This window comes from Vombatus ursinus, unplaced genomic scaffold (assembly GCF_900497805.2).
Source record: "Vombatus ursinus unplaced genomic scaffold, bare-nosed wombat genome assembly UNPS02010461.1, whole genome shotgun sequence".
In the NCBI taxonomy this organism is placed as follows: domain Eukaryota; kingdom Metazoa; phylum Chordata; class Mammalia; order Diprotodontia; family Vombatidae; genus Vombatus; species Vombatus ursinus.
In genome coordinates, this window is record NW_020950239.1 from 1,150,397 (window position 1) to 1,173,086 (window position 22,690).

The 22,690-nt window shown below is 39.2% G+C and overlaps 1 protein-coding gene across 1 annotated transcript in view; it reads left to right on the forward strand.

The window, feature by feature from the left end:
• FAT4 (FAT atypical cadherin 4) overlaps nucleotides 1-22,690 on the forward strand; it is a 221,810-nt gene that overhangs the window by 91,485 nt on the left and 107,635 nt on the right. Inside the window, exons 2-4 of the mRNA XM_027854535.1 lie at nucleotides 6,006-6,137; nucleotides 16,792-17,053; nucleotides 21,187-21,537. Of these exons, the coding sequence (XP_027710336.1) occupies nucleotides 6,006-6,137; nucleotides 16,792-17,053; nucleotides 21,187-21,537 (745 nt within the window). The remainder of the gene's footprint in view (nucleotides 1-6,005; nucleotides 6,138-16,791; nucleotides 17,054-21,186; nucleotides 21,538-22,690) is intronic.

A 22,690-nucleotide genomic window follows, 5' to 3' on the forward strand; every position in this document is an offset into this window, starting at 1 on the left:
ACATAGGAAATGACAGAGGCAGAATCAGAATCCAGATCCTCTGATTTCAAATCCAGTCTACCCCAGTTTCCACTTTACTACACTGAATGCTTAAAAATCCCGAGTCTGACTTACTTTCCATACAATTCTGGTTAAGTCACTTTTCTTCTCAATGGCCGAGAGACTGTTGAAAGCTTCTCTATTGATTTATAGAGGGATTACAATCTTTTTTCTTTTTCTTTTTTTCTTTTTATAAATATTTACAAAATCATGGAGCCAGATCCTAAAAATGTGGATGTTGTCTTTAACAGAACATGACCTAAAGTTCAAATTACTGTCCTATGGAATACAAAAAGAGTATAATAGTCATTAAGCAATGACATGCTTATTAATGTATTGGATTGTGAGCTCCCTGAGAGAAGGCCCTGTCTATTGCCTCTCATTGCATCCCCAGGACTTAGCACAGTGTCTGGCACTTAATAGAGGTTAGATGACTGACTGTCTAAAGTTTTGTAGAGAAAACCAGATTTTATGTTAGATAAAGTGTAAATAGAACATGACTCCCTGAGGGTAGTGACTGTTTGGTTTGGGATTCTGTTGCCCCACTTCCTAGAATAGTGCTTGACATATAATAGGCATTTAATAAATGTTTATTGAATTGAACTGAATATATTTCCCTTCACATATTGAAAGCTTAGGTCTCTATTTAATATAGGCACATGCAGATTCCAAAGAGCTCCTACCCTCAGAGTGAAGTTGCATTATTTACTTTTCTTGATAGACAATTATGGTTCTCACCCAAACCTGCCTAGATTTTTGTGCAAAGGCTCCATGCAAACAATATTTTTTTTCCTTTTTTTCTCCCCCAAATGTTTTATTTTTTTTCCCCAGCTTGAGGTAGCCCTCATTTTGGATCAATGGCAAGGTAATAAGACATCATTTTCCTTGTGTAGGAGTATGCTGGATTCAAAATCCTTTACATACCTACTGGAATCCAAGATCAAGTTACCTGTACTGACCATTGAGGCATTTTTTAAAGATGTAAATGTTCTTTATTCTGGCTTTCTCATAGCAGAAGTATGAGTCACTTGCAAACCGTAATAGATTCTGGCTATGCTACATGATGAAGTGTCTTGGATATGCTAAAACAGTGAATCCAGGCCCACGGCTGAAGAATTTCCAGTGGTTTTGAAAAGAAAGAGACGGGGGAGGGGATCACAAAACAAGGAAAGATACAGATTATGACACTTTTTTATAGCAAATGAAGTAATTTTGGGTAAGAAAATAGGATGATTTAAATCTTAAGTGATAAATGGCAATGCTAGATAATGACTATGGAATTCCATTCACTTTGATGTTTAGATTTCAGTGCTATGTATTTGACATACAAAAAAGAAATGTAATATGCAGCCCCCTGAATCTAAATTCGTGCTACTGATTCTTTCTACAAATGAGCGACTATAATATAAAATGTTAGTCTTTGTTGCGGGAGAAAAGAGCTCTTTCCAGGATGATAGATAGGGGAGTTGATGGGAAAGAAATTTCTAAGTGTTTCTGTGCTAGAGAAATGTGACCTGTTGTCATTATCATACAATAGGATGACACTTTTTTTAGATATAGTCAAAATGTATATACTTACTTGGAGGAGCACTTGAGTTAGCTCCTTAGTTCCATACAAGGTCAGCTAGCTAGCCAGCCATGACTGCTGCAAAGAAGAGACATGTGCCGTAACTCCCCCTCTCCACCTTGTCAAGGTCAACAGTAAGAAATAGCAACTGGTGCCAAAGTGTCCTTAAGTTAAACGTGGCAGCCAGCTTCCTTGCCTCAGATCCCATAGGCAGAAGCAGAATTCATCTTCTTTTTACCTCTTCTCCCAGAAAACCTGCGTGCTTGGGTGCTGCATGCAAACACATACCGAGGGCTTAATAGCAAGGAGGACTGCTCTGTATTTTCATCCCTTTTGCATTTGCAAAGAGTAGTGCATGTGGTACACAGTGTTTAAGGTTTACATTTTCTAATAAGGCTTAAAGCATTGCATTAGCATTCCAGAGATTAAAAGTAAACCACAATGATTCATTATGTATGTATCCTAAAAGAAAACAAGTTTGGAGCTAAAAAAGTCCTCTAAGATGCTGTTGTCTCATTGAGAGGCAGTCATGGCACTGTGGCCTTTGAGCTATGAACACTTGAGTTTGAGGTTTCCCTCTGACACATACCTTTTTGTGACCCCAGGCAAGTCACTTGACTCTCAGTGATCTGGACAACTTTCCTAGGCTAAGCATTGGAGAGAAGGCCCTGATCTTTGCTAGTGTAGGTAGCCTTCTCATCCACATTTGCCCTAGATGAATGAAATCATAGATTCAGCCCTTCTTTCTGCATCATAATTCCTTTGTCTAAATCTTATTTCAGTTTCAGTCATGTGTATGTATGTGTACATGTATGGCAAATGGTACGTGTGTATGTACTAGAACCAGAGGTCAAAATCCAAAATGCCCAAGGCTGGCTTTGGTGATGACCGAAGGGTGGTCAAGATACAGCCAGGACCAAGAGAAAAGGAGGCAGATATCAGGGCTAATGAAAAAGGCTTGGAGATCAGAACAAAAGTGCTAATGATCTGTCAGTCAGTAAAAATGGAGTGAGCAGTTAGATAGAATAAGCAACTTGTCAAAGATTAAAGATCCTGGGGTCAGAAACTTTGGCAGGAGCAACCAGGTCTTTAATATGCCAATGCCAGAGTGGAGTAAGTCCAAATAACTCAAAATACAATAGGACCAGAGGAACGATGAGTCTGATCCTAGATTAGAGATTGCCCTTTGGCCTCCTATTTCTTGATGGAAATGAGAAACTAAGCAATAGTGGGTGCAGAAAGAGATAGCACCTAATGGGCACAATGGTCCTTATATATAGTAGGGAACAGAAGATCTTGGGGTCTTAGTCAGTCAGTCAACAGGAATTTATTTGAACTTACTATGTACTGAGTACTAGGGCAAAGGCAAAAATGTGACGCCCTTCATGGGGAAGCTCACATACTGATGGATGAGATAACTTTGAAATAATTGTGCACATACGAAATAGACTTATATAGAATATATGGGAGGTAATCTGCGAGGGGAGACTCTAGCAAGAGGAACCGGGGGACAAGAGAAATCTCCTTCCCAGAAGGTGGGATTTGTTTATTGGGGGAAACCACAAGGCAGAAAGCCTCATCCCAAGCAGAGAACAGATCCTAAGTCGATGAAGGCTATCTTTAATCATGCTTCCATTGTCAAGTCTGTCAAAGATGCCACCAATTTAATGGAAATGGTCAACATTAACATTGGCATAATACTGGTTCCATCCTACTTGGAGAAGTGTATACAATGCTAAGAACATTTTGGATACTGGGAATTCTTTTCAGCTAATGATGTTGGTGTTTCTTTCTTTCTTTCTTTCTTTTGTAAGATATCACTATGAAAGTTTAACATAAGCTCTGTAAGAGTAGCAGTTGTTTCAGTTTTTGTATTCCCAAGACCTGGAATATATTAAGTAGTGAATAAATTCTTGTAGATTGATTGATCAGATAATTGATGTGATGTGTCAGTAAGCCTGGGTCCTAGAAAGCCACTTTAGGGAGCTCAGTCTTTAGTCAGTCTTACCAAGCATGAAAGGCCTAGAACCAATTGTGGTTCTGCTTTCTGAGGACCAACCAAGGTAAGTTCTGAGAAATTCAGCATCCTCAGAGGGCTAACCCAAATTGATAAATTTTTTGCATCCCCTTATTGCCTCCCCCACAAAGGAGAAAAAAAAAAACAACTCATGGAAACGGTCTACTAAGGAAGAGAGAGTTTGCGTCAATGGAGTATGTGTATTATGTGGTTAAAATAACATCTTATTTACTCAAAACAGAATATTCAAGTAGGAAACTGTTATAGTAATCTAGGCAAGAGAGGATGAAGACCTAGAGGAGGGTGGTTGTGATGTGAGCAGTGAGAAGATGACAGATGCAAAATATATCTTGAAGTACATTAATTGGATATTCAAGATGAGAGAGACTAGGAGAACATGAGTATATGAGTCTGGTTGACTAGAAGAATGATGGTTCCCTCAAAATAGAAAGTTAGGAGGAGAAATGAGATTAGGGCGAAAGATAAGGATTTCGGTTTTGGACATGTCATGTTTGTGATCCCTAAGGGAAATTCAAGTGGAGATTTCAAGTAAGCAATTAGAGACACTCATGAGAGAGATGAAGCCCTGAAATCTAGATTTGTGAGTCCCCATGGAGATAGTAATTGATACTATAGGTGTTGGTGACATCACCAGGAAAGTGTAGGGAGATGATGAGAAGGCCCAAGGTGGACCCACCCAAGGAAACTGAGGCCCATAGTGGAGAGGTAACTTGATCAAGATCACAAATGTATTAAATAGCACAGCTGGAATTTGCATCATCTCCAGATTACAAATCCATTCTTTCTAGAGATGCATGATGTTGCTTCTCAACCCAGTTCATGAGACAAAGTGTCCTGGTCAGACCTCAGCAAAACAGCTTGGGCTCTCTGAGCCATCATATTTTCTTTTTCTTTTTTTTTTTATACTTTTCTTGGGCAACTTTTGCTTTTTATCAGTAATTCAGCTTGATCTTTGTTTTCCCCATTCTGGTTTGAATTTTTAGGGCCCAGTTCCAAGAGGAAGCGCATGGCTCCCAGTATTTACTCAGACTTCTGCAATCTTCTGAGTTAAACAATTTTGCTTAGGTAGGGCACCAAGCAAATAACCCTGGCTTGGATCACTCAAACAAAGCTGCTAATATTTGTAAAAATCTATAAACACTACATGTAAAAGGAATGTTTGTTTAGCTTGAGTTGAAAATCAGCACTGGAGATGGAAGTGAAAATGGAGGGAGGGAAGGAAAATGTTTTGTTTTGTTTTCCAAAATTGAGGTATGCTGTTTAAGGTGGAAAAAATGCAGATTTTTTCAACCATAAAAATGTGATTTTTTTTTCTTTGCCCCAGAATTTTGTTGCCAATGGGTGGCCATCTTGGAGAGGATTTTATACCATGTACATTAAAGGCTGCATGGTCTTCATCCCCAGTGGTTCTCCGCTGTATTCAAAACTACGGATGACAATAACAGTTGATAAGTGGAACTTATTTGGGAAGACCATTTAAATCAGTTTCTAGCAACATGTCAGAGTCTATTTATTAGTATATCATGAAGTCTCAGAGTAGGAGCTCCCAGAAATCATCTGACATAATCCTCTCAGCCTCCCTACTTTTGATCCCTTTTATATCTTGTCTTAACCAAATGCCTATAATAAAGGAATGAGTGTAATTAAAAAAAAAAGACCTTTACAACTCCTTGAGGTCAGGAACTCTCTTTTGCTTATATGTGTATTCCAATACTCAGCATAGTTCCTGGCATGTATTAAACATGTAATAAATGCTTTGTCTATCTGTTGACCCATGCCTGAACGAGAGTCCTCTCAACAGTCTTGACAAGTACTCATCTGGCCTTTCTTGAAAACCATTAGTGTTAGGAAATCCATTTCCTCCTGGGAAAGTCCATTCCATTTTCAGATAGCTTTCATTGTTAGGAAGTATTTCTTACTTCAAGGATAAATTTACATCTGTGATTTCCATCCATTATTCTTAGTTCTGGCCTTTGAGGCCAAGAGGAAGAAGTCCTATACCTCCTCCACATCCCAGAACTTCACTTACTTGATAATAGTCATTATTTCCTCTCAAATTGTCCTTTTTCCAGACTAAACATCCCCAGATCCTCAAGGAATCCTTATATAGCATGGACTGTAGGCCCTTTAGAGCACCATGTCCAGGGATGTTTCTGTTGCCTGTGATTTGGAAGGCATTTATTCACTTGGATGGTCAAATCATGTATGCTTCTTGTCAAATTGGGATCATTCATTGGGTGTGCATGTTTAATCTGGTATTTAATGTGGTATTAATGTTTTTAAAAATATCATTATATATCATAAATAAATAGTACACTATTCCTGTAAATATTAAATATTACATTATTTATTCTCCTGTAGGTAGAAATAACACTCCAGGATATCAACGACAATCCCCCAGTATTTCCAACAGATACACTCGATCTGACAGTAGAAGAGAATATTGGAGACGGCTCCAGGATAATGCAGCTGACCGCCATGGATGCTGATGAGGTAGCGTTAAGCTTGATTCCTAAGGTCCCCATGTAATTAATGGTCTGGGGCATTTATGGGCATGTTCATTAAGGTTAAAGATTGGGTGTATTTTTCCAAAGACCATTAATTCCTGAATCCAGATGGAAGAAGCCCATGATGGAAAAAGATAAAACCATTTCTTTTCCTTTGATCATTGGTCATGACATAGTTCACTGTGAGCCTGGTTCCACTTGTTTCCACACTATGGTTATTTTCAAAAAACAAGGACAATTGTGCCTGCTAACTTCGTGTTATGGAAATCTGTTTTGTTTGCATGCACATGAAAGCTATGAATTAGAACCATCATTATGCCTCACTATACCCTAGGGGTTTATAGCTTTATACAATGTTTATTTTCCCTGTGCAAGTCAAATCAACAAGCATTTATTAAAGGCCTACTCTGTGCCAGACTCTTTGTCAAGCACTGGGGATGCGAAGAAAGGCAAAAAAAAAAAAAAAAAAAACTCAGCTCTGAAGGACCTCACAATCTTATGATGTACTAGGTTCTATTTCATTAACAAAAGTTAATAACTAAGGCCTAATTTGACAAATGCTAATGGATGACCAAATGATGTAGGAAAAAGAACATTGAGTTTGGAGTCAGAGGATCTGGGTTGCTTTTACTCAGTGTGTAAGCTTTTAGCATTGTGCCTGACACATAATAGCTGCTTAATAAATGTTTGTTCTCTTCCCACCCCAACTCAGGTGGTCCTGGACAAGTCACTTCCCCTCATTGAATTTTAGTTTCCTTATTTCAAAAATGAGAATGTTGGACTAATAGCTACTAATAATAACAAGTATTTGTATAGCATTTTAAGGTTTGCCAAGCACCTTACACATATTATCTCATTTGATCCTCACAAGAAGTCTGTGAGGAGGTTGCTATTATGATGCCCATTTTTCAGTTGAGGAAACTGAAGCAGATAGTGATAAAATGAATTGCTCAGGGTTGCACAGCTAGTAAGTGTGTGAGTCTGAATTTGAACTCAAGTCTTTCTGGCTCCAGGTAAAGTACTTTATCCACTGTATAACCTAGTTCCCTCTTCCTTCAGGACTAGGTGCTCTCTAATTCTCCTTCTGTCTCAATGTTGGCTTTGGAGGCCTGATTGAATTCTATGCACCCAGAATCCATAGGGCCTTCTGGGACTGAGGTGTTTCTTCACTCTGGTTTCTCTGTTTAGAGTTGAGTGAGGGCTACATGGGGCAGTAGCAGCAGCAACTTCAGAGTGGGCTATGGGGATTCCAGCAGGCTTCTCATCAGTAAAGAGAAGATGATCAAAGAGTGGCTTAGTGATTAGCTGTCCTCCTTTCTGGATAAGGTGTGCTCTGGAGGAGGCTGAGGAGAACTTGGAACTCAACATCCTGGGCCCACCCAGATCCATAGCCACTGCTTCAAGACTATCGAGGACTTCTAGGATCAGATGCTTATTTGCTGCAACTGTTGAGAACTCCAAGACCATTCTACAGATTGTTCTGAATCAAGTTTGAGGCTGAGCAGATGCTCCACCTGAGAGTGGAGGCTGACAGCGGTCATTTGCTCAGGGTGCTAAATGAGCTGAACCTGGCCAGCTAGGTTGAAGGCCTGAAGGAGGAGCTGACCTCCCTCAAGAACAACCACGGAGAAGAAGTGAGTGCTCCAAATGAATAAGTGGATGACCAGGTTGTCATGAAGAGGTATCAACTTGTTCAAAAATCTTACTGTCATGAGAAATCAATATGAGGTTGTATCAGAAATAACAAGGTGAGATCCTGAGGGTTGGTTCACCAGCAAGACAGAAGAGCTGAACTGAGAAGCAGCCTTCTACATGGGACAGCTCCAAACAAGCAAAATGGTGGCCACCGACTTTAGATGGAGCCTTCAGGGGCTGGAGATGGAGCTGCAGTCCCAGCTCAGTATGAAAGCTGTCTTTGAAGACACACTGGAAGAAAGGTAAGCCCATGAAGAGCTCAGCTGGCCCAAATACAAGCCCTGTTTGACCCCTTTGGGACCCAGCTGAGTGATGTCCCAACATATATAGTGCTCCAGAATCAGAAGTATAGATAACTACCTAACATAGCCTGCTGTGGGGTCATGATGCTCACTATTGCAGTGTGACTACCAAAAACATCTCTAAGCTACAAAAGATGGAGAAAGTCCTCATTGCAGGTCCATTTGAGGTGGGGCATAAGGAAGCAGAAGAGTATTTCTGACTCCTTGCATTAAGGAACGTCTGGATGAGAGTAGACGGAGCCCCAACTCTATTTCCTTATTCTGCCTAATCAAATTAATAGTCTAAGGGGGAAAAATTCTACCCCTTCTTCAATTTCTCTTTCAATCCATCTCTTTGAAGACCTAAGAATGACACCAATATGTGGAGGTTCAAGGAGAAACTCAATTGAAAATGTTTATTTTTTCAGGAAAACCAGAGTTTGAATCTTGCCTCGGATACTTACTAGCTGTGTGGACCTGGGCAAGGCTATTACCTTCTGTAATAGCCAGCATGGAGAGAACATTCAAATGGTCATGCTTTATATGTCCCTCAGTTTCCTCATTTATAAAAAGGGGATCAAAATGGCACCGACTTCCCATGCTTGTTGTGATGATTAAACAAGATAATTGTAAACTCTTTTGCAGCTTAGAGCCCGGGGTGGGGAACCTGCGGCCTGGAGGCCACATGTGGCCCTCTAGGTTTTCAAGTGAGAACCTTTGGTTTGGGTTCAGTCAACGGGCCGCACTTGGGGGCCTAGAGGGCCACATGTGGCCTCAAGGCCACAGGTTCCCCGCCTCTATACCAGGCCATTATAATTTTCCTCTTTTATTCTGTACAAATATTCACATGTGTTCTCTTGGGTGTGCTCGTACACACTGAAACATTAGGACCATAGATTGGAAGCTGGAAGGGATCTTATGATGGAGTCAGTATTTGTTGGATGGCTGAGATCTCAGTAATTCTTAATAGATCAATTCAATTCAGCAGACACTATGCTAGGCTGCGTGAGCGATACATAAATGGAAATGAAACAAAATCTGCCCAAAGAAGCTTAAATTCCAATAGGGCCAGCATACCATGTGCTTTCAGCAGAGTGTTCCACTTGGAGTCAGAAAGAATTTAATTCAGATCCAACTTTAGACACTTGCTAGCTCTTTGACCCTTCACTTAACCTCCCTCAGCCTCAGTTTCTTCATCTGCAAAATGGGCATAATAATAGCAAAATAATATATCCAGGGTCACTGAGCTCTTCTTTCTACAAACCATATTTGAACTATGTGACTCAGTGGATAAAGCCCTGCGCCTGGAGTCAGGAAGACTCATTTTCCTGAGTTCAAATCCAGCCTCAGACATGCACTGGCTGTGTGACCTTGGGCAAATCATTTCATGCTGTTTGCTTCAATTTCCTCATCTGTAAAATGAGCTGGAGAAGGAAATGGCAAACCATTCCAGTGTCTCTGCCAAGAAAACCCCAAATGGGGTCACGAAGAGTCTGACATGACTGAAAATGACTAAATAACTGCTTCTGTATAGCGTAGGGCTCATTTACCAATGTTCCACAGGTCAATGATGACAAGTTTTTGCTTTTCTTTGTTTGTTTTTTCATTTCACTATTGATATTGATTTTCTAAGTCTTTGAAGCTAACATATCCAAGTCACTTTAGGAGCACCTTGGAGAAAAGGAATTATGACTTTAGATTAGCAAAGTGTAAATACAGAGCTTCATTTAAATATCATTTGAAACGTTTGCTGGATACAGATTCCCTCCCCACCTCACTCCCCCCTCCCACCTTTAAGGAAGCATGTGATTCTTTGAGTCTCTCCGTATAAACAGAATGATTCAGACCCTAATGTTCTGGACTGGACTGACTGTGCTGTTTCCTAGGGCTGGACTTGTTATTGAAAATGTTACTTAAAGCTGTAAAATGCATTTGCAATTTATAGCTATTTACTTTGAGAATTCCTTCCCCTATGCCTTTGTCTCTGGGTTTCCTCTGGAGAGCAGAATGTTTTCAAGCAACGTTATTTCCATGGCTCGGCAAGGGAAACGTGGTATTTGTTTCTTGTGGTATTGCTGATGTCGTGTATTGGAGGATATTAAATAAATAAGGAGACCTTTCATAAGAGCTAATTAAATCATTGCTCCTGCCCAGAAGTTTGTTAACCATCCACCAAACATTTTTTTAGTTTGCCACATTAGTTCCCCTTTGGTATGGAAAAATGGAAGAAAAAGAGAAAGAAAGAAAAATAGCAAGAAAGAGAGGAAGGAAGGAAGAAAGAAGGAAAGAAAGAAAGAAAGGGACAAAGAAAGGAAGGAAGGAATGCAGGAGAGAAGGAAGCACAGAAGGAAGGAAGGAAGAAAGAAATCTGTACCTCTACATTCCCCAACTTCCTTGGCCTATAAGAATCAATAATTGGCGTCTTGAAGTCTTTTCATTTTTTGGGGTCAGGTTGTTGGCAAGGTTTTTCCAAGGCTAAAAATAATGTATCTAGTAGATATTATTTTTGTGTTGTGTTTTCTTTGCTTTTTACCTAATTTGCAGGAGCTTACCAGACAATCCTGAATGCTGGCACTTTGATAGCTAGGAATACATTAAGGCAAAAATGAAAAATCTTGTTAAATGGAACAAATGATTTAAAAAAATACAATCAGCTCAGAAATCTAAAATTCTCATTGAATGTTTTTGCTTAACCACAAAAGTAGAGGAAAGTGTTTTACATTTCCCAGATACACCTGAGTACACAATCACTGCATGGGGCTGGAGGTTAAACACAGCTGGTGAAGGACAGAGTGGGAGAATTTTCTGCTTTTATCTCTCCTCCCTGTTTTCAAATGTCCTTTGAGGTGCTCATCCTGCTAGACAGGTCATCCTATTGAGGGTTGTCACAAAATAAAATGAAAAAAAAAAACCAACCTATGGCAATTCAATTCAAACCAATCATTTAAGCCCATATTAAGCACCTACTATACAACAGCATGTGAGTAGGTGTTAGCAATGCAAAGACAAGAATGAAAGAGTTTCTGCTCTCAAGGAATTTACATGTTATTAGGTGTAACAATATAAATAAGGACATATAAATCCAAAATATAGGGTTAGGGATTTGACCTGTGAATTCTGGGTGAGAAAACTTCTCTACCAGTGAAGGTGGGCATCGCCTCTAGAAATTGCAGTCTTAGAGAGTTGTCTGGAACAGGGAGTTTAAGTTACTTGCTCAGGGTCACACAGTCAGTAGGTGTCAGAGGTGAGACTTGAATCTAGTTCTTCCTGGATCTGAGGCTGGTGTTTTATATGCCATTCCAGGTTGATTGTTAATACAGAGAACGTATGGTGTAAGCACTAGGAGGTAGGACACAGGTCTAATATAATGCTCAATTTATTAGCAACAAAAATCAGGTTTCAGAGAACATAAGAGGAAAATCATTAGGAATAGCATAGGAACATGAGGAGGGTTGGGCTAACTTGGATGGGTAGGAGGTATAGTGCTCAGGGAAGGGAGCAGCCCTAAGCTCAGAATTTCAAGAACCTTAGGGCAGTAGATTGTCACAATAGCAAAAGGCAATGTTAATGTAATTATCACTCCCTGAGCAAGAGCTGGCAGCAGGATACATGGGAAATCCCTGGTCCTGCCTAACGATCAAGCCAAGGGGTGCCAGTGCAGTCTTGGGGGCAGTTCAAAGTGTTCACCCCCCAATAGCCAACCAGGTCATCTCTAATGCAAAGCTTACTCAATTTGATCTTCTTCCCCAGTGTTGGGGGCTCAAGAGGTTCTCTGTATATTGTTAACTCTCTCTGTCTCTTGTGTATATGTATATATGCATATAAATATGTATATGTGTGTGTGTATTTATGTGTGTATATATATGTGTATGTATTTATGTATGCAGACATATATAATGTATATGCACATGTATATTTTTGTGCATATATATATACATGTACATATGTATATGTGAATGTGTATATACCTACATACATATGCAGACACATACATACTCTCCAGACACGGGCTTCAGCTTGTATGGGATCACAGTGGCAGGGGATGGAATATAGAGTGCCTAAGAGAGAGTGCCATGGAAAACCCCCAAGCAATACCTTTTTAAATACTGAGTAATTTCTTTTGAATCTTTCAAAATATCGGGTCTTTATGAATTCTTAGCATGATAGGTGAATCACGTGTTTATGGGAAATGAAATGCTTTATCAGGAGGCTAGCCTTTGATTTATATTCAGATTTCCACAAATGTCCATATTTTGTTTAATAAGCTTTTGAGAATTTCTGGACTTTGTTTTCCTACTTGTTTCCAGTTAAAGGAATTCTGGAAGTCAATGAAGCATTGACTAAGCACCTAAAATGAGCAAAGAACTGTGTGAAGCACTGAGGGTCCAAATAGAAATGGAAGGTAGTCCCTGATCTCCAGGACATCACGTTCTGATAGGGGAGATAACACAGATGAAAGGCTACCAAGTCTGGTGGAAAAGTCCCAGGGTCGTTGGGGGGGCAGCAGTAGAGCAGATGGTTCTGCCTCTTCTTTCATGTCATTTCCACCGATGAAATATCAGTTTCTGACTTTGAACCATTTGACAGAGCCAAGGACTTTGGTGGCAACAACTTTCTCCTCTCGAGCTTCTGTGGCTATTGCTGTGACAATAGCTATCAAGATTTTGTAAGTGTCATTAAGTCCAGACAAATTTGTGGAACCAGAAGAAATCCAGATCATTTACAGTCAGTTACAAGGGAATCTTGAGACAAATGTCTTACCAACCTGTTTTAATCTTCTGTTTCAATTTTTAACTTCTGGAAGTCAGCAAAACACACCAGTCCATTTTAAAACCTTTAATATCAAAAGCACCCTGGATGTTATTATTTAAGGAGAATAAAGATAATCAACAAACTAGAAAATGGAACTGCTTTGGACTTGACTTTGATCTAAAAATCAGCAACAGTAGCAGCTGATGTGATAGCTTTAAGAGCCTTGTTATCTGCCTTCCACTCTATCAAAAGGGTACTTTCAAATGACACTAATGGCCTTCTAATCAGTAACTAGTACTCTGTAGAGTTTAGTTCCTTATCATCTGGTACCACAACAAGGAAAGGAGCCTTTGAACTTCCCCCTCCTGTCATGTTTTCAGCCTTCCTTCACTCCAAGCTATAATCCCTCCATCTTGCTGTCAGATTGTTCTTCTTAAAATACCTTTGTCTATCTGGCAGTCCTAGCCTTGCAAGTGGCTATGCTTTGCCTTCAGGATAAAGTCTCCCAGACGTTTGCATGTTGGACTTAAAAACAACCTTTGAGATAATCTAGTCTAACGCTCTTATTTTACAGATGAGGAAATGGGGGGTCAGAGAAATAGTGACTTTATTCATTCAACTGATGTTAATGAAATATCTACTATGTATAAGACACTGTGCTTACCCCAGGTGAAATATTTTGGCAGATTTTCTTAGCTTGACATTCATTGCTCTTAAAAAGTAAATCTACTACCTGCTTTACCAGCCTCCTACTATTCCTCTGAATTAAGACCCCTTCCCAGATGAAGAAGTCTGATTGGCTTTGCTTCTGGGCTTTGTTCATTCTGCTTCCTTTCCTTGCAAGATCCTCTGCTTCCGCCTTCCAAATCCAACATGCTGTCTTTTTGCTCCTTTAAATTCTTCTACCCAACCTTTAAAATTCTGCCCAGACTCTACCCTTTCCATGAATTCTGCCCTCATTATACATGTCATTTTGTCTGTACCACTCCTTTCACACTAAGATACTTTCATTGATATCTTTTAGTTATCTTTTCTTATGTGTGGCTTATTTTCCCCCATAAATTACAAATCCCTGCATCCATATGTATGTATATATATGTGTGTATATGTATGTGCATATGTATGTGTGTATATGTATATATACATATTATATATATATTTACTTGTACATAATGACCTATCCATATGCCAGATCCAGGAAATTGAGTGATACATGTCAACACACATGTTTGTAATATGTATACATTCATGTGTGCATAGAAATACACACGTGTATTATGTATATATGTGTATGCATGCATGCGTACATACATAATGACCTATCTGTGCTCCAGACACCGGCCATTGAAGGATATGTGTGTGTATGTGTGCATACATATGTATGTGTGTGTATGTATGTATATATACACATACACACAGATACAGATATCTGCCAATATCAACATCTATGTCTATATCTGTCTATCTGTCTATCCATCCATCTATCTATCTATCTATCTATCCCTAATGCCAAAGATCTGGCACATATGTCAATAGTCTGTCATTCCTCTGGTACAAAAACTCATTCAAGGCAATCTGAACCATCAATGGCGTACAATTCTGCAGGTTTAGGAACTGCCTCCACAGCCCACAGCCCATCTATAATACTGTCTTAAGGAGTTGTCTTAGGCTAGGCCAAATTAAGTAACTTGTCCATGGTTATGGGTTTGAACCTAAATCTTCCAAGAAGTCTCTCCAGCCACCTACTCCATCCCCTCCTCCTGCCTTATTGGCAGAGGGCTTGATTTCATATTTCATTTATAAAATTGAAGGCATTTGCCATGCATCCTTTCTTCTAATAAAAGCTAGTATTTATATAGCTCTTTAGAGTCTTTTAAAGCATTCTACCTATAATATCTCTTTTGATTCTCAAAACAATCTTGCTTAGTATTATTATTCCCATTTCACAAAAGTAGAAACTGAGAGGTTTCCATGACTTAGGTTAAATGACTTGCCCAGAGTCACCTAGTCAATAAACTGTCTGAGGCTGGATTTGAATTGAAGTTTTCCTGACTCAAGTCCAACATTTGATCCATTGTGCCGCCTAGTCAGTCACTTTGTCCTTTCAAAGTGCACGCTTCAAATCGTCCCCACCCCAGTGGCTATTCCCCTGGCTTTTCTCGTTTGCTCTGTTCTCAGGATAAGGTGGCTTGTCTTTTCTGACAGTCCTGGTGCCTCTACTTGCCTACTCGATCCTGTCTCCTTGTACATCCTCCTTCTTTTCCATTATTTTCTCCTTATTTGTCACCCTCTCATTATCCACAGGCTGCTTTTGTGGTTTCTATGAACATATGCAGGTCTCTTCCATCCTTAAAAAAAAAAAAAAAACTGTCACTGGAGCCTATCATGCCCTCATGCTACCATCCTACACCTTTTCTCCCTTTCAGAGACAAACTACCAGAGGAAAATAGCTCTCTACAGCCATAGCTTCTATTTTGTCACCTCCTATTGCTTTCTCAGTCCTTTTGATCTGGCTCATATCCAGCTTACTCCGCTCTACCGTTCCATCCAAGGTCATCGATGATGTTTTTAATGCCAAAACCAATGACCTTTTCTCATTTCTCTTGACCTCCCTGTGGTCCATGCTCTGCTTCTGTATATTCTGGATTTTCATGGCATTGCTTTGATGGCATTCTCTTCCTACCTACCAGGCAGAGCCTTTTCATTCTTATTTGTAGAATCATCATCCACCCTCCATACCTAAGTGTGGGTCTGCTGGTTGTATTCCTGGGCTTTGTCATGGGTCCTCTCTTCTTTCTAACCTGTCTCTATTGATGAACCCATCAACTTTTCCCCAACCCCAACAAAACAAAACAAAAGCCTGTTATTTTCTATATATCTTATAGTTAGTTCTCTACAAACATGTTGTCTCACCAAATGCCTCACATTAGTGTTTACTCTAAGGTCCTGGTGGTCAGGGAATGGCTCTGTTTTACATTTGTTTCTCCAAGGTCTATCACATTTCCTGATACATTATAGGTGCTTAGCAAATGCTGCTTAATTTTTGACTCCAGGTTCGGTATGGTAGCCATCAAGACACACCATCTATCATAGCTAGCTAAATATCTTTATTGAACGTCTAAAAGTATTAACACAAGGTTTAGAGGCTTCATTTTTATTTATTAACTAGATGAAACAGGGAGTAATCATCCATTGTTTCCATGGTATGAGGTTTTAAGGGATGTATGGGGTGTTCTGGAGAACCAGTACCTCTGGTGTGAGGGTTGTCCAACCCTTTTCAGGACCACTTATTCACCCTTGCTGCTCCCCTCCACCCAACTCTGACCTGTGGTTCCAAGAAGCTGTAGCATGCACAGTGGCCATACCCTGGTAAAACTGTCTTGGCAGATAGGCTGACCCAGGTTGAGGGTAACCGACAAGCCTCAATCCCATTTATGTGTTAGAGGGATGTCTACCCTAAGCACGGGAAGACTTTCCCCTGCAGAATGGGTGGATGAGAATGACTTGTTCCAACAGTTATGAAAGCAGCTGAAGCAGATACTGTGGAAAGCTTAGAGCCTGGTCAGAGTTTGAAGATGCCAAGGTCATCCACTGCATCCCAGGCCATCTCCAGTCATCTTGACTTTTGTCCTGCCATCGGACTCTGATGCCTGTGGAAGAGAGTGTGAGGCTGATGACCTTGTGCAACTCTGCCTCACTTAAATCCAATTCATGAGCAAGTCAAGACATCACCCCATGGCGCCACTGGTCCTTTTCAAAAACAAAGGGTGTACAACAGCAAGATTTAAAGAAAATGCTTAAGCCAAAGTCTGACAGAATAAATATGATTTTGGTGACTTGGTTACAAGATACAATTTTTGTTTTTGCTTCTTCTTTCTGGGGTAATTTAGGTGCTTTCTCTTTCTCTTCTAGGGTGCCAATGCTCTTGTCACCTATGCAATCATTAGTGGTGCAGATGACAGCTTCCATATTGACCCAGAGTCAGGAGAACTGATTGCCACCAAGCGCTTGGACAGAGAACGCCGTTCCAAGTACTCTTTATTGGTTCGAGCAGATGATGGCCTGCAGTCTTCAGATATGAGGATAAACATCACCATTAGTGATGTGAACGACCATATACCCAAGTTCTCCAGACCCGTGTACTCTTTTGACATTCCAGAAGATACCACACCTGGTAAGTGATAGGCAGACTCTCATTCTTCTGTGACTACCCTTTTTGACCCTTTTCATCACTTCTCCAGTTATTATTGATAACAAATTTCAATTAAATTTTGCTAGAAACTATTTGTCATAAAAATTATTGTTGGCCCTTGAGATGCTTAATAGTCTCCCATGGGTATAGTTACCTGCCCCCAAATTCTGTTTGGCTTTTCAGCATATTCTTGCATAAATTATGATGGTGATGACCACTTTTTTAGATATTGAATTCCTATGTCTTTAGAATTAATTCATAATGTCTTTAAATATTCAAAGGTCATATTAATAATAATTGCTAAGTTCCTACTTTATATAAAGCCTGTCCTTGACAATAGGGATAAAAAGAATAATATGAAATACTATCCCTGCCCTAGAGGAGCTCATATGGGAGCTGGAAGTACCATTTAATTACTTACTATATAAAATATCTGTTGCATTTTCTAACAGACAAAACACTAAGGTTGAATCTGGAATTTTGCTTGAGGTTATCCATGGTGAAATTTGATTGAAAAGTAGCATGATCTATGAGAATGCTTACAGTTTGGGAAATCACTTATGTGCTGAGGTCATTCTCTTTTTTATTAGTCCATTATGCCTCAGTCAGAATTGCACCACAAAAATGTTTGACATTTTAAATCATTTCTTAATTTACCATGGAAATATTTCAGAGTTCTATGATAGGCATGGACTCATCTTCATCTAATATCGTACATCTATATATCCTGTATACCTTTCTATACCCTAAGACTAACTTTTCACGTGGCCATAACCAAAAGCACCCATCCTTCTATAGGTAACATGTGATGAGCATCTCCATTCTAATCCATGCTAGTCCTTGCGCAATTGAGAAATAGACACAAAGCCAACTGTCCAGTCATTGCTACAAATATTTTCAATATGGTAGAAGCTTCCAGAGCTTGTATTCTGCTGATGAAGGCTGGAGAACCTTGGGGTTAGCCCTCTACCACGATGAGACTATGCAGGAGGAAGTTAGTGGATTGTCCTAGGTTGGAATGGTGATTGCATGGAGTCACAGTTACAATACAAAGCTACAAATAGAAAATTAGCTACAGATTATTAAGTATAATATTTTTAACAATTTTTTTCTGAAAACAATAAAGTTTGAAAAGCACAAAGTGCAATGCAAATGTTTGTTGTTAAGTATGAAAGTCACTTGACATTTTATTTCATCTGAAATAGAAGTAACAATGATTAAGTCAAATTTACCTAACCTTTTAGGAGAAAGGTTGAGATAGGTTTGATCTTTTCAATTATTCTCACTATACACCCATCCACTCATCAGTTTGTGCTTGAAGATAATGGCTTGTGTTACTATTATTTTGTTGAGTTTTTTACCCAAATGGAAGTCTTGTATCTTACCTATTAGAAATCCTGAAATTTCATCTTTCTTTAACAACATAGAAGGTGAGTCAGAGTAGTAACAGTACAACACTAAGAAGTCAAAGTGATAAGATTGGACTAAACCATTAAAGAAACTTCCCAGAATTGCAGGTTCTGGGAACACAGGAAGTTGAGGTTTCTAGATTTACAAAGTGCAAGGCTCTTCATAACAGTTCTTAGAGTGCTCTTAATGAATTCTTTATGTATTTGGATTTATGTCTGTGTGTATGATTTGTAGAGAGTAGTAATTCTTTACTGTTATGAGAATCAAATGAACCAATATACATAAGATTTTTTGCAGACCTTGACCTATTATGTTCGGGTCATTTGCTGTTATCTTGCTCTCATCTTTTTCAATAGGGTGCAGGTAGAAATCGTCCTAGGATGCGTCGTTCTCCTGCTGTTATTGCAGTCTAATATTCTATGGACTGTTGCATAGATAGATAAAACACTGCTTTTTGTCGGTGACTAAAAGTATTATGGTGCAGCTTGGTGGTGCAGTGGTTAGAGTACTGTCCCTAGAGTCACAAAGACTCATCCTCCTGAGTTCAAATCGCCTCAGACACTTACTAGCTGTGTGACCCTGGAAAAGTCATTTAACTCTGCCTCAACTTCCTCATTTGGAAATGAGCTGGAGAAAGAAATGGCAAGCCACTTCAGTATCTGAGGAGTCTGACATGACTTAAACAACTGAACAACCACAAAAAGTACGACTCATCCTTTGTAGGTTCACTGAAAGTACCCTTGGTACCACTTCAGTAGCAGAGAGAATTGTGCGCAAATGATTGATCCAAGAGATCATGTCATGATATGAGTTCAAGGGTAAATCAAGGAAAAATTCTCTGAGATATTTGTGGAGAGAGGTTGCCTTCTTCTGGACAGGGAATTAGAGGGAGTGAGAAGGCTTCATGGAAGAGGGCTTATCCCTAAGAGGAAGGGAGGGACTTTAACAGACAGAGGAACCTATGCATTCACAGAGATGGGGGATAAGACTTGGGAAGGGGGCAAAGGGGTGGAGGGGCTGACAGCTTCCTGTTAAGTTGTCATATAGAATACATGAAAATATGTAATATGAGATAAGTCTGGACAAAAGGGAGGTTGAAGCCAAATTGTGAAGAGTTTTCTAATAATGCCAAAAGGCAAGTCAGGAAGGTCCTATTATTTTATCTCCATTTTGCAGATGTGGAAACTGAAGCTGATATCAGTTGACTAACTCATTTGAAGTCACAGGGCTAAAGAGTTCTGACTCCTGGTCAAGTTTTCTTTCCACTATATTATAATAATATGATATGACAACATGATGCATGACTCAAAATGTTGCTTGTATTCCAAAGAGAATGTTTTCCATATATTACAAAGATGAGATCTGCTCTGTGTATATGCATCTATGTTTGAATGGGGATACAGATATTATGTTTTGTGCACCATTTGAGAATAATAAGACACTATTAATGGGAAGGGAATGAACATTTATTAAATGCCTACTATGTACCAGGCACTGTGCTAGATGCTTTACTAATTAATGAAATATTTGTAAAATGCTTAGCACAGTGCCTGGCACATAGTAGGTGCTATATAAATGTTATAATTTCATTTGATCCTCACAAATATCCTGTAAATTAGGAGCTGCTATTATCTCTATTTTACAGTTAAGGAAACTGAGACAGGCAGAAATGAAGTGGTTTGTCCAGGCTTACACAACTAGTGAGTGTTGGAGGTCAGATTTGAACTCAAGTCTTCCTGATACCAGGCCAGCTACTCTATCTGCTGTGCCACTAACACCTATATGATGTGTATCTGTCAGCTGATAGGCTCTCACACTAGATGAATAAACACATTTCTTCCCTGAGATGGAGTGAAGACGTTGATATTGAGTTAAAACTTTTTTTTAAAGAAAAAAATACTTGTATTATTTTGGTAATTTCATTTTGCCAATAGGCAGTGTAGTAAGATAGCAAGAGGAACAATTGACTTTGAACTCTGGGAGACCTACGGTCATGTATAACCTCTAACACATATTATTCCAATGTAAGATCTTACAGAATAGGTACTTGTGCCTTTTTTAAAAACTCAGCACTTAGCACATCAGCTGAAATATAGTAGATGCCTAATGATTTTTTAAAACTGCATTTGTTGATTTGAATGTCAACTATGTGTCCACAGGTCAATCAATCAATCAATCAATATTAAGCAACGAGTATTAAGCCAGGCACTGTGTTAAGTGCTGGGGATACAGAAAGAGATACAATTTAGTAGGGGAGACAACAAACAAATACACATAAACAAACTATATTCAGTATAAATAGGACATAATTAATTGAGGGAGAGCACTAGAAATAAGTGGAGTTGGGACAGGCTTCCTATAGAAGATGGAATTTTTTGTTGTGACCTGAAAAAAGCCAGGGGAGGCAGTAAGCAGAGAAGAGGAAAGAGAAGATTTCAGGCATGGGGGACAGATAGAAAAAATCCCAGAGCTGAGAGATGGAGTGTCTTGTTTGTGGGACAGCAAGAAGCTCATGTCACAGGTGAATCATTTAACTTAATCGTGCCCCATGAAACTCTCTAAGACTATACGTTTTGGCCGAGGATTGATCTGAGTTGGTGGAATTTCCACACTGATGGAGTTCTCCACACTGATGAAATTACACCTCTCCAAAATTAATAATTCTCAGAGAATTAATTTAGGGGGATTTTTAAATTCTCTTCCAGGCTCTCTAGTGGCTGCCATTCTAGCTACGGATGATGATTCTGGTGTGAATGGAGAAATTACATACACTGTGAGTGAAGATGATGAAGATGGGATATTTTTCCTTAATCCAGTCACTGGAGTCTTTAATTTGACTCGAAGCTTAGACTATGAAACACGGCAGTACTATATCCTCACTGCCCGTGCAGAAGATGGTGGAGGACAATTCATGACCATCCGTGTTTATTTTAATATTCTTGATGTGAATGACAATCCACCAGTGTTCAGTTTGACTTCATATAGCACATCTTTAATGGAGAATCTACCTCTAGGATCCACAATTCTTGTATTTAATGTTACTGATGCTGATGATGGTGAGTAATTGGTATATGATTAAGCTTTTTTTGGGACATGTTATTAGCTGTTATAAAATAATTTCTTGTTCATCCTCATTAAAAAGCATTTCTTCTGCCTTTTGTGAACTTACTGTAACACATATTTACAGGAGTTCCATTTATCAAGGTAAGAGCTATAATTATTACGTTTTGTATGGATTTCTGACAGCTATAAATGCTATGAGTTGGAGTTCTTTAGTAAAATGCCAAGGATAAATAAAGTTCTCAGAAGGGAAAAACTAAAGAGAAAACTTTAAAGGAAATACTTGAAAATAGATGCCTAATTTTGCCATTGGAAGTCAATAGTCTTTAGGAGCATAACAAAACTTTGGAACATAGTTCACCATCATGATCATTTCTCAAACATGGATCCTTTGGTTCTGAGCATGCTCTCTGTCCTGTTAGAGCCCAGATGCTAACAGTCCAATTTAATTCAATCCAGCAAGCCTTTATTTAAGACCTGCTAAGTGCCAGGTACTATGCAAGGTACTTGGGATATAGGACAAAACCAAAATGGCCCTGCCCCCAAGGAGCTTATATTCTACTGGGATTTTGTATACCTTTGAATTGTTCTGTACACTAGCATCATGATGTGGCCTCTGGATTTAGAATTAGAAAATAATAAAGATCCTAGATTTACAACTGGAAGAGAGACCATCAATTCCAAACCTCTTACTTTTTAGATGAGATCTGGGTTTAAATCCCGATGCTGCTCTTAATTGGCTATGTTACTTTATGTAACTCACATAGGATCACAGATGTCAAACTGTAAGGGATCTCTCAAAGGTGGGATTTAGTCCTGCCCCCTCAATTTACAAATGAGGAAACTGAGGACCAGACAGGTTTTAAATTTTGGAAGTAGGATTTGAAATCTGGTTCTCTGACTCTAGTTCTTGTCCTCTTTCCACTACACCGTAGGATCAGTTGCACTTTGTTTCCTCATTTGTGACATGAAAGAAATTGGATGAGATGATCTTGACAGATCCTTACCAGCCCTAAAATTTATGACCTGTAACAATCTCATCTTTTTTGAGGACTTTGCAAATGAACTTTCCATTTTTTCTTTAGAAATCTGACTTCACTGGCCATTCTCTAATAATGTAAACATATGACAGTAAAGAGTAAGGTAATC